Genomic DNA, 12,277 nt, shown 5'->3' with positions numbered 1-12,277 from the left:
GCCCCGCCCGCCCCGAGCCCGCGGCGCGGCCCCGCCACCTCCACCTCGCCGAGCCGCGGAGCGCCGCCGAGCGGCGGGCTGGCGGGCGCTCGCTCCGCCCCCTCCGGGCCCGGCGCGCCGGCTCCCGCCTCCTTCCCTCTCCGCCCGCTCCCGCCTCCCTCCCTTTCCGCTGCCCAGGCGGCGGGAGCCGAGCCCGAGCGCACCGAGCCGCGGCCGCAGCCGGGCGGCGGGTGCAGAGGCAGCGGCAGCGGCGGGGCGGGCCGCGGGCGGGCGGCGGTGGCGGCGGCGGCGATGCGGCGGCTCCGCTGAGTCCGCCCGCGCTCCTGGCGCCGGGGGCCGGCCGCGGGAGGCGGCCCGGGCCAGGCGGCAGCATGCGGAGCGGCGAGGAGCTGGACGGCTTCGAGGGCGAGGCCTCGAGCACCTCCATGATCTCGGGCGCCAGCAGCCCGTACCAGCCCACCACCGAGCCGGTGAGCCAGCGCCGCGGGCTGGCCGGCCTGCGCTGCGACCCCGACTACCTGCGCGGCGCGCTCGGCCGCCTCAAGGTCGCCCAAGTGGTAGGTGCCGGGCGGGGCCCCAGGTGCCGGGCGGGCGGCCTAGCCGTGCGCCTTCTCCCTCCCGGGCTCCCGCTGCGGGGGCGCAGGCCCGGCCGGCCTCCGCCGCGTCCCCGCCTCCCGGGGCCAGACCCCGGCTCCCCGGAACCCTGGCTCCCGCGCTGGCTCTCCGGGCCTCCCTCTCGCCTCCCCTGGGGGACCTTGCCCTCGCCGCACCCTCTGGGGAACCTGCCCTGTGCATCCTGGCTGCCTCAGGTGTGTGCCTTCTACCTGGGCAGCTGTCCCCGGGCCTACCTGTCCACTCGCGCCTCCCCCCTTGGGAGCTGGTCTTTGCTGTTGTGCTTGGCGGTGCGCGGCGCCCGGCGCGCAGGGCTATCTCGTCCCCGGGGTATTTCTGATGGGAGCAACTTGTGGCAGGTTGTCGGGGCCCACACAGCCTCCGGACGGTCCGTGTCTGGCTCTGCCCCCCGGAGATGGGCAGCTGTGGCTTGGTTGCCTAGCGGGGTGCCTGGCATATGGCAGCCGGCAGGAACTGTTGCTGGGAGGCAGGTAGCCCAGGTACGGCGGGGACGCCCAGATCGGCCACACACAGCCTCTCGCTTATGCCGCAGGGGTCTGAGCCCTCCTGATTGACCGAGAACACAGAACCGGCCGCCCGGAACCCTCCGCGCCAGCATGGTGGCTGGCACTGCCCAGTTGGTACCCAGAGTTAAATCACTCTGGGAGGGCAGCCAGTTTCGGAGGTAACAGAAACAGAGAACTTTCTGTTGGACTCGTCCGGAGTGGAGCTCATTCCTCAGGGTCCTTGTTTTTAGCTTCCAGGGTGTTCCAGACACCGGCCTCTCGGCTCTGTGCCTGTTTTGTGGTTTTGTTGAACAGGCCTGTGCGGGTGGTTGGTTAGCTCTGTGGTGGACAGGGCTTGCTCTGGAAAACCCTCGGCGGCTTCCATGTTCCCTGTCTCAGGTAGGCGCTCCTCTGAGTGCCTGCCGCCAAAGTTTTTAGACCCACCCCCACCCCCACCCCGGGAGAAGCCATTTGCAGAGAGCCACAGCGTGTGTGCATTTTGTTCCTTGTGCTTACTGGAGAGCATAAGCCAACATTCCTTGGGAATCATGTGTGGACGCCCGTTTCAATCAAGGTCTGTGTCGACTGCAGAATCACGAAGTGTTTTATCTCTGCCTGGTAAAAGGCTCACTGCTGATTGCCGGGAGTGTGTGGGGGTGGGGGTGGGGGTGGGGGTGTATTTTTGAAGGGCGTCAGGACAGGTAAATGGAGCAGGTTATTTGTCTCTAGAATTTTCAGCTGACGTTTTCCCAGGAAGCGGGAATGTTCTCCGAGGTGATTGGTTCAGTAGTTAGGTGTTGCTGTTAGCAAGGAGAATGGAGGAGGGGCAGGGGGGCGGGGCTTTGCCAGGGTTTTGAGTAAATGGGGCTGAACTTGGACCAGGTCGGGGACAGGGTCTCTTCAGGGGCCTTGCTGTGTTTACTCCCTGGGGTTTTGAGGGTAAATGGAACTTGCCATGGTGAATTCACTTGTCACTCAAAGACTGGTAAACGAATTGAAATTCAGTAGTCGATACACCTCATTGCTGGGACTTTGTCACCTATGGCCTGGGATGGGAGCTGTTGGAATGTATTTACCTTTTGGGAAGGTACTAGTTTGTTGTAGAACTTTGCTTTTAATCTGGAAGAATTTGGGGGCCCAGCCCCTAAAACCTTGCCCAACTCCGCCATTTGTCTACTCACTGGAACTTAAACAGTGAGAAGTTATGTCGGAGTGAGTGGAGGAAAGGGATCCGCCTGTCGGCTACGGCGGCTTGAAACTGTCTTCTGTTTCCTTAGCTTCTCAGCTCTTACACAGGTCAGGGATGTTAGAGGGGGAAACCCCTGGAAGACTCCAAAAGATTACAGTCTAAGCTGGAAAAGAAAAGTGAGGGAGATTGTCCTAAGATATTACAAAACTCAGAGTCCCATCAAGAGTCAGTTCTAACTTTGGAGAAAAAAATGACTTTAAAAAATTTTGGTTTTTGTAGACATTTTTGGTGGTCTGTGACCTGTTGCAACTTGCAGATCCTTGCGATTTCAGATGTGGCCCATTGGCCAACGGCACTGCCCTCATGTGAGAGCAAGTTAGTGCTGTGGAAGCAGGGGCGGGCCCTTGGCGCAGCGGTCAAGTTGCTGCTTGAGACCCGTGCTTCCCACATTGGAGCGCCTGGGTCCAGTCTCCCACTCTGCTTCCAGTCCTGTTCATGGGTACTCTGGGAGACAGCAGGTGATGGCGCAAGTACTTGGGCCCCTACCACCTACATGGGAGACCCACACGGAGTTCCAGGGTCCTGGCTTCGGCCTGGCCCTGTCCCAGCTGTTGTAGGCATCTGGGCAGTGAATCAGCAGATGGAAGATTTCTCTCTCTCTCACACGCGCATGCACTGTTTCTCTGGATTTCAAATAAATAAAATTAATGAATAAAAAAATTCAGAAATGTAGGAGCAGCACCTCACTCCGGACCTTCTGAATCATAATTTGCATTATAACAGCATTCCCTTAGGTGATCTGCATGACACTGAAGTTTGAGATTTAAGCTTTCTGCATCATTTTAGGGAGTAACCTTACACAGGTGCCAGCAACCAGCTCTCTATCAGAACCATTAGTCAAACTGAAGGCTGAGTTTTCTATGTAAGAGGAGCCAGTCCCTCCCTCCAAAGATTAAGAGAATGAGCTATTATGTAAGAATTAGCACCTAGCTCATTAGGTGTTTAATTGGTGTAATAAATGTAAGCTATCATTGTTGCTAATTAATATTTCCTGTCTCTAGAGAAACTTGGCAGTAATGTCACCTGAAAATCCTAATTACATATTTGAATAAATATAGCTTAATTTTTGATTTAAAGTTTCCTCTTGGAATGTTGTTTGAGGGTAAAACTAATCTGAAATGTTATGAAAACTGATCAGTGCAGTTGCTTAGGTTATATCCTTTCAAAATGCTACCTGGGCCTACCTCTGAGTGGGGGGAGAAAGTACTATGGTTACATCAAACAATGAAGTTTGCTTTTTGTGGAAAGAAGAGTTGGCTTGACCAACTGATTTAAACTACCTGCATTCCTCTTATGAGTGTGAGGTTTATTTATTATTATTTATTTGAGAGGTAGAGTTACAGAGAGAGGGAGAGACAGATCTTCCATCTGCAGGTTCACTCTAAATGGCTGCACAGGCTGGAGCTGAGCCGATCCAAAGCCAGGAGCTTCTTCCAGGTCTCCCGTGTGGGTGCAGGGTCCTGGGGACTTGAGTCATCTTCCACTGCTTTCTCAGGCCACAGCAGAGAGCTGGATTGGAAGAGGAGCAACTGGGACACGAACTGGTGCCCATATGGGATGCTGGTGCCACAGGAGGAGGCTTAGCTTACTACGCCACAGCGTGGGTCCCATGAGTGTAAATTTTGTGAAAACTGGTTTTCAGCTGTCAGACACCAGTTAATGAAATAGCTAATGTAGGCCATTAGCTTGTTGTTATTCTTAAATCAACTGATGGAAAGCAGAGTTTTGTCCTTAGGGTGGAGGACAGGGGACCAGGCTCTGGAGTGGACAAGGCTGACCGGTAATAGCAGGAGGTGTCGTGCAGGCTCACTCTCCACCGTAGTCGTCCGTGTTTTACGGATGAGGAAATTGAAGCCCGGAGGTGCTGAGTCACTCAAGGTCCCGGGGCCAGGCATGGAGGAGCTGGGCTTTGAACCCTGGCAGTCTGGTTTCAGATCAGCTCTTCGCCACCTCCTGAACATGTGGATTTAAGTTCTGCAGAGCAGTGCCGGGCACTTGCAGGTCAAGGATTTTGCTGGGATCCGGAAGCAGCCCAGTGTCTCGGGTGTGAATTTGTCGATGCTGGAGAGAGAGGGAGAGGAGGGGTGTTGTTTGGAGGTGGGAGGTCCTGTTTAGTGCTGAGCTGGCCCACCTGACAGCTCACCCCCTTCCAGGAGTGAGGGCGTGGGCCCTCTCAAAGGCATTTCAGTTCCTCGAAGACCCTGCACGGGCCCCTGGTCGCTTCAGATCCTGTTTTCAATCCTCTCCCATGCCAAGCTGACATTTTGCAGTGGTTTGTCTAGAACCCTTCTTAGGCAGGGGTAGGCTACAAACACCCTAACCCCGGCTGTGTCTTCCTCGGTAGCAGAAGGTGGGCGTAGTGACTAATTGAGCATTTCAGGAATTATATGAATTAATGTTTGATAGGTGCTTTCTTAGGTGTGTCAAAGGCAAATCTGAGTATTTGCATTTTGGGGTTGGGTGATGGCATATCTTATTTGACAGCTTTTCACCTCAAGGCAGTCTACACAACTCCGACTGGTTCCTGCTCGCTGGGGCCTTAGAAAACTGGGTTTTTACTAAAGTCCAGTCGGGAAATAAATGATAGATAAAAAGTAGACACAACCTGGGAATCAGTCACATTTACGAAGCAGCAGCCTTGATAAAGGGCTGGCCCGGCACAGCCCGCAGTGTATCAGCCCCACATCCCCCAGCAGGGTAGGAGGGGCGGGTTCACCCGAAGGTCGGTTAGGACAGACCTGGTTTCTTGCTTCTGAAGACCTGGCCAAAAGAGCAGGCAAGGCTCCGCCCCGCAAACGCAGACTGTACCTTGCCCGACCCTGAAGGGCGCTGCGCCCTGCTAAGAACAGAAGATCCTTCGCCTGAGGCAGGTGGGACTTGAAAGTCAATAAATCTGTTGCAAGCTGAGGTTTAGGTGGAATTAAATATCCAGGTGACCTTTGGCCGTCTTCCCCACCTCTGCTTTAGATCGCTATCTTTAGGAGTTGCCTTCCTGATCAAGGACTTGGAATCAAATTCTAGCAGGAAAGCAAAGTTAAAACTAGTCTTTATTTTTTAGCCGGTGCCGCGGCTCACTAGGCTAATCCTCTGCCTTGTGGCGCCGGCATACCAGGTTCTAGTCGCGGTCGGGGTGCCGGATTCTGTCCCAGTTGCTCCTCTTCCAGGCCAGCCCTCTGCTGTGGCCAGGGAGTGCAGTGGAGGATGGCCCAAGTGCTTGGGCCCTGCACCCCATGGGAGATCAGGAGAAGCACCTGGCTCCTGCCATCGGATCAGCGCGGTGCGCCGGCCACAGCGTGCCGGCCGCAGCGGCCATTGGAGGGTGAATCAACGGCAAAGGAAGACCTTTCTCTCTGTCGCTCTCTCTCACTGTCCACTCTGCCTGTCAAAAAAAACAACAACAAAAAACTAGTCTTAAGTTTTTATGATGTTTAAAAATAGTACAGTTATCCACGTCCTCCAAAAACCACATGAATATTGGCTTGTTGTTGTTGTTTTAAAGATTGATTTATTTTATTTGAAAGGCGGAGTTAGAGAGTCCTCTACATCTGCTGATTTATTTCCCAAATGGCCGCAGTGGCCAGGGCTGGGCCAGGGGCCTGCACCACCAGCCGGTCTCCCATGTGGGTGGCAGAGACCCAAGTCCTTGGACTATCTTCTGTTTTCCCAGGCACATCAGCAGGCAGCTGGATGGAAGTAGAGCAGCTGGGACTCGAACTGGTGCTCTCATATGGGATGCTGGTGTTGCTGGCTGCAGCGTAACCCTCTGTGCCACGATGCTGGCCCATGTGCTGTTTTACAAAACCAGACAAATAGCTGGGGAAGAGAATACCACAGACAATATTACCCATGAAGGCAGACACAAGATTCTCAACAAAGTAACTAGGAAATCAAATCCAGCAATAGCAAAAAGAGTAACACACCACAGCCAATTGTGATTTATCCCTGGAACAAGAAAGAGGCTGGTGCAGTTTTCAAAAATGAGTATATGTAGTACATCCTATGAATAGCTTGAAGAAGGAAGAAAACACAGTTAAGTCAATTGATGCAGAGAAAACATTTGACAAAATTCAGCACTCATGATAAATGCTGTCAGCAGACCTGGCAGAGGACATCCTCAACCAAGAAAGTGTTACCGGAGAAATGGCAGGGCGGAGAAATTCAGGCGTGAGTCAGAGAGTAGTGGGAGGTAAAATAGCAAGGTTTATTAGGGAAGGGACATCCGTAAGGATGGATGGGCACCCCTCCAGACAGGACCCGGGAGGGTGCCCAGTCACTCGGACTGGGGTGGGGGGAAGGAACGAGGTTACGTGGTTGGGTGGAGAGATGACACCTGGCCATACCAGGCGGGCGACTCAGCATAGAGGCAGAGGGCTGAGCGCGCAGCTCCTTAAAGGAGCTCCTTAAAGGAGATGGGTCTTTGTCTTCACACATCTCCTCCTGAAACAAAGGATTTTATGGCTGTAAATATTAAGAAGCTCCTATAGTTTTCCCTTGAAGGTATCAGACAGGAGGAAGCCTAGCTGGCGCCATCCTGGGTTCAGAGGAAGGGTGAGCAGGACCCCCTAGAGAATGGGGATCCGGAGCAGGGTGTTTGAAATGCAGATACTGGGCTGCACCTGGGAGATTGTGGAAGATTTGTCAGGCAGAAGGGGCAGGGACCTCCACCTGGCAGGTGATCAGGTAGAAGGGGGCAGGGCAGGATGCAAATACCAGGCTGCCCCTGAAACATTGTCAGCAGATGCATATGCTGGACATAGATGTCTTCTCTTTAGGCCTTTCTGTCACACACACATAAGCTCATAACTGACTTCCTACCTAACAAAAGGACGTCTACAGAACATAGACAGCTGGGAAAGAGTGAGTGCTTTCCCCTAAAACAGGGACAGGCAAGGCTGTTTGCTGTCACCACTCATATGCAAAGTGCTATTCCCAGCAAGTGCAAATAAAATAAATAATCAAAGACATTCAAATTGAAGAAATACAATTGTCTGTTTGCAGATGGTATGATTGTCTATGTAGATGATCCCATAGGAATTTATAAAATAGAACTAATAAGTTAGCAAGTTTGCAGGATACAAGGTCAGCACATGAAAATCAAATGTATTTCTGTAGCAGAAAATCATTGGAAATTGAAGTAAAAAAAATCAATATTATTTGCAATCGTTTTGAAAATAATGGAACTCTTGGGTATATGTCTACAGAACATGTACAGGATCTGCACACTGGAAACTACAAAGACTAAGGAAAGAAATCAAACACAGTCTAAGTAAATGGGCACATATACGGTGTTCCTGGATTGGAAAACTCAGTGTAGTTAAAATATCCATTCTCAGGACTGGCGCTGTGGTACAGTGGGTTAAAGCTGCGGCCTACAGCGCCGACATCCCATATGGGCACTGGTTCGCTTACCTGCTGCTCCACTTCCGATCCAGCTCTCTGCTATGGCCTGGGAAAGCAGTAGAAGATGGTGCAAGTCCTTGGGCCCTTGCACCCATGTGTGAGACCTGGAAGAAGTTCCTGGCTCCTGGCTTCAGATCAGCTTAGCTCTGGCCGTTGCGGTCATTTGGGGGAGTGAACCAGCAGATGGAAGACCTCTCTTTCTCTGGTTCTACCTCTCTCTGTAACTCTATCTTTCAAATAAATAAAATAAATCTTTAAAAATAAAATATCCATTCTCCCCAAATGATCTTTATAGGTTGAACACCATCCCAGCCTCCTCACAAGATTTTGTGTAAAGTGATTCCAAAATTTGTGTAGAAAAAGCCAAGTTAGCCAGGTGAAAGGATGCTTTTGGGAAGAGTGCTCCCAGCAGAGGGAACAACAGGACAGGGACTGGCCCTTGCTTAGGGGAGAGCTGTGTGTGTGTGTGTGTGTGTGTGTGTGGTCGGTCGGTCAAGGTAGGTGTCTCGTCCATGAGACTTTAGGCAAGATGGTTGTTCACCAAAGGTCCCAAGCACATCTCATTTCCTGTAAGCCGAGGACGATGATGGTACTGCCTTACCTGTCCCAATGAGCCTGCAGTAAAGTCCTCAGCTCAGTTTTTTTCACCAAATCCTCACACCTGTGAGTTTGGTGGTGGCTGTGGTGTGAATGTTGTTGCCACCATTCCCACCAAATTCATGTGTTGGGAACTAATGCTCAGTGTGAAAGTGTTAAGAGATGGGTCCTGTTGAGCAGGCATGGGATCAGGGCCCTCCCAGAGAGGTGGGGGGAGCAGCCTTGCCCCTTTGCCGCGTGAGGTCTGTGCCATCTGCACAGAGCAGGCCCTTTGCAGAATTCGCTGACACCCTGATCTTGGGCCTCTCAGCCTCCAACACCCTGAGCAATAGATGTGTTGTTTATAAATTGCCTGGTCTAAGGTAGTATGTTATAGCCCCTCAGAGGCATAGAATGTCCCTGGAATGATACAAGTTGGAGAAGGGGGAGGCCAGGGGACAGGGAGACAGTTGTCACTGTGAAACTCTTCACACCTTTTGAATTTTATACTACACGCAAGGACCTCCTATTTAAAAATTACTAAAATGCTGTTACCAGTTCTACCTTCGAATAGATTAGCCTTCAAGCTAATATACTGACCATCATCTTTATTTAAACTTTTACTGCTTCCCTTACTTTATAACTGGGAGAGCCGTGGGGAGAATGACTTAGATACTACAGACCTCTTGAGCAAACTTGAAGGATAAAATTATTTTCAGTACATTTTCCTGTTTAAAAACATAGCAGACATTCTGCATGTTAGCAGGTGCTTAATAGATTTCTTGATGCTGGTGGAAAACATCTTCCGCTTGAAAGAAATATACTCCTATTTTATTTATTGATTTAAATGTTGCAACATTAAAGGAAATGAGGGGGAAATCATCTAGTGTGAGACTCAGGAAGAACTGGGGATTTTTCTTTCCAAAGGCCTGTCAGATGCCCTGGGGGCCAAGTCCCAAGATCATGGCTTCCGACTTTTTGCTGTTGGGAAGACTGCATCAGATAAGTGTCTTCAAGAATAAGCCCGATTCTTCTTTTGAATTATTTTTTGGTTAAACATTTTTAAAAGATTTACACAGAGAGAGAAGGAGAGGCAGAGAGAAAGAGAGAGAGAAAGGTCTTCCATCCACTGGTTCACTCCCCAGATGGCTGAAACAGCTGGAGCTGCACTGATCTGAAGCCAGGAGCTTCTTCAGGTCTCCCACGTGGGTGCAGGGGCCCAAGGACCTGGGCCATCTTCTACTGCTTTCCCAGGCCGGAGCAGAGAGCCGGATTGGAAGTGGAGCAGCTGGGGCTCGAACAGGTGCTGACCCGCAGGGGCAATCACCTGGGAAACAGTGACCTCTGCAAGTCCTGTGGCTCTTCCTGGACTGCAGGCCCAGACTAATTCCTTTTTGATAGTTCTGGAGAAACTTTTTCTTTTCTTTCTTTTTTTTTCCACGCACTCGTTTATTGGGGGCGGGCGGGGCTCAGTCCTTGGCGGCCGCCTTGCGCATGGCGGCCAGCACGCTGCTCAGCTCCTCGCGCTTCCTCTTGGTGCGGATGTTCGTGCTCACCCTCTTCTTGATGAACTTGAGCGCCCGTTTGTCCTTGGAGACCTTGAGCAGCTCCATGGCGCGGCGCTCGTAGGGGGCGAAGCCGCACACCTCCCGGATCATGTCCCGCACGAACTTGGTGTGCTTGGTGAGGCGCCCGCGCCGGCGGCTGTGCCTCGGCTTGCTCACATTCTTGGTCACCTTGTGGCCTTTGTTGAGGCCCACGGCCATGGGGTAGCGCAGGGCCATGGCTGCAGCTTTCCGATGGCGGCCGGGGCGGAAGGAACGGCGCCGCACGGAACTCTGGAGAAACTTTTTCTTAACTGGAGATTGATGCGAGCCTTTCCTAGGCCACAGGGATCCAGAAGACGCTGAGGACTGACAGGGTTCCGGAGGTGCTGAATGAATGCTGCTGGGTTCCTTGGTGCGGCACTGCGGGGAGGTGGGGCCTGGTGGGGGTGTTTGCATCATGGAGGCAGAGCCCTGGTGCACGGGTGGGTGCCTTCTTCCCACCTGCGCTAGCAGGGCTGGATCAGGTACTGCAGCAGCACTGCCCCTTGTGGCGCCTGTGCTTTTGTCGTCAGTGCACCCGTGGGTTGAAGCAGCAGAAGGCCCTCACCAGAAACTGATCTCGGGCTTGTCAGCATCCAGAACCCTGAGCCCAAAGAAAACTCCTTTTCTTTGTGAGTTACCCAGCCTCAGGTGTTGTGACACAGCAGCAGTGACCACACTAAGACAGATGCCCGCTGCGTGTCAGAAGCAGTGCTGGATGTACCTTAGCTGCCCCACATGTGGGGGCCATCCCTGTAAGCACCGAGCAGCCTGGGCTGAGTGCCCCCACCCCGCTCCCCACGGGTCCTCCCTGAGTGGTTGAATAAACAACTGGAAAGGCCAGCTTGTTGACCTTCAATGGCATGGCCGCCTCTATCCTTGTTCCTGGGACTAGCCCCAGTACCTTTAGTGGGGTCAGAGTTCTTTGGAAAACAGGACTATTTGTTAGGGAGTAGCATAGTTAGTCAGAAGGGCTGTGACCATAGGTAATAAATTGTCCTGGACAGTCCCTATTGTCTGTGCTGCCTCATCAGACTGTGTCCTCAGTTTAAAAAAAAAAAAAAAAAAAAAAAAAAGTCGGGGGCTGGCTCTGGCGTAGCGGGTAAAGCTGCTGCCTGCTCTGCTGGCATCCCGTATGGGTGCCAGTTCGAGACCCGCCTGCTCTACTTGCAATCCAGCTCTCTGCTGTGGCCTGGGAAAGCAGTAGAAGATGGCTCAAGTCCTTGGGCTCCTGCACTCATGTGGGAGACCTAGAAGAAGCTCCTGGCTTCGGATCGGCGCAGCTCCAGCTGTTGTGGCCATTTGGGGAGTGAGCCAGTGGATAGAAAACCACCCCTCCCACCCCGCACTGCCTGTCCTTCTCTCTGTGTAACTCTGCCTTTCAAATAAAGAAAGCAATCTTTAAAAAAAAAAAAAGCACCGTTTGAAATATGAAGTATTCCAGGGATGTGCCGTGGCTCACTAGGTTAATCCTCCACCTGCGGTGCCGGCATCCCATATGGGCACTGGGTTCTAGTCCGGGCTGCTCCTCTTCCAGTCCAGCTCTCTGCTGTGGCCCGGGAGGGCAGTGGAGGATGGCCCAAGTGCTTGGGCCCTGCACCCGCATGGGAGACCAGGAAGAAGCACCTGGCTCCTGGCTTTGGATCGGCGCAGTGCTGGCCGTGGCAGCCATTTGGGGAGTGAACTAACGAGGGAAGACCTTTCTCTCTGTCTCTCTCTCTCACTGTCTATAACTCTACCTGTCAAATAAATTTTAAAAATATGAAGTATTCCAAGCACTGACACGAAAGTGATTCATAGGCACCCATCCGTTCACCGTGTGTCCTCGTGGTTTTATTTGGAAGGCGGGGGAAGTAAAAAGGGTGCGAGGAGGCAGGATTTGGGTTCCTTAGCAAATGGGACTTGAGGCTGCTGGAAGTGGGTAAGGGCACACCCTGCCGGGGCACAGCCTCAGTGGTGTGGGTGACAGAGGACAAGGCACACTGGACTCGGTGCAAGGTGGTCCGGGGTGCAGGGGTGGGGCGGCACTGGCTAGAGGGGAAGGAAGAGAAGAAGGGCACAGGTCTCAGAAGGGGACGCCTCCTCCGGGAGAAGGTTCTGCTCCTTTCAGTACTGGTAAATTACTCTGTTTTTGGGCAGTTTCACTTCTTGATAGAGGGGGATCTTGCGTGGAAGCAGTCTCCCCTGAAGGCTGGCTCAGCCTCCGGCGTGGCCTGGTTGCCTTTGTGTAAGATTTCGGGGGGCCTTTCGCTGGCTTTCAGAGTGGGATTCCCTAGAGAGATCTAAGGTGGCAGTCGGGGATTCGGAGTCAGAAAGAGGGGCTGGGAACTAATGGTGTGTCAGAAAGT

The 12,277-nt window shown here is 52.8% G+C and overlaps 2 protein-coding genes across 2 annotated transcripts in view; one reads left to right on the top strand and one right to left on the bottom strand.

Moving 5' to 3' along the window:
• Window positions 1-229: 229 nt before the first annotated feature.
• Window positions 230-12,277, top strand: part of CMTM4 (CKLF like MARVEL transmembrane domain containing 4) — a 70,031-nt gene continuing 57,983 nt past the window's right edge. The window contains exon 1 of the mRNA XM_051846868.2: window positions 230-557. Within this exon, the coding sequence (XP_051702828.1) occupies window positions 372-557 (186 nt within the window). The 5' untranslated portion in view covers window positions 230-371. The remainder of the gene's footprint in view (window positions 558-12,277) is intronic.
• Window positions 9,757-10,999, bottom strand: LOC100342534 (large ribosomal subunit protein eL36). The gene has a single exon (XM_017342272.3). It carries the CDS (start codon window positions 10,347-10,349, stop codon window positions 9,813-9,815), a length of 537 nt encoding a protein of 178 aa, XP_017197761.3. The 5' UTR covers window positions 10,350-10,999; the 3' UTR covers window positions 9,757-9,812.

Source organism: Oryctolagus cuniculus, chromosome 18, assembly GCF_964237555.1.
Source record: "Oryctolagus cuniculus chromosome 18, mOryCun1.1, whole genome shotgun sequence".
In the NCBI taxonomy this organism is placed as follows: Eukaryota; Metazoa; Chordata; class Mammalia; order Lagomorpha; family Leporidae; genus Oryctolagus; species Oryctolagus cuniculus.
Note: the sequence above shows the minus strand (reverse complement) of the source record. Positions and strands in the feature narration are given on the sequence as shown.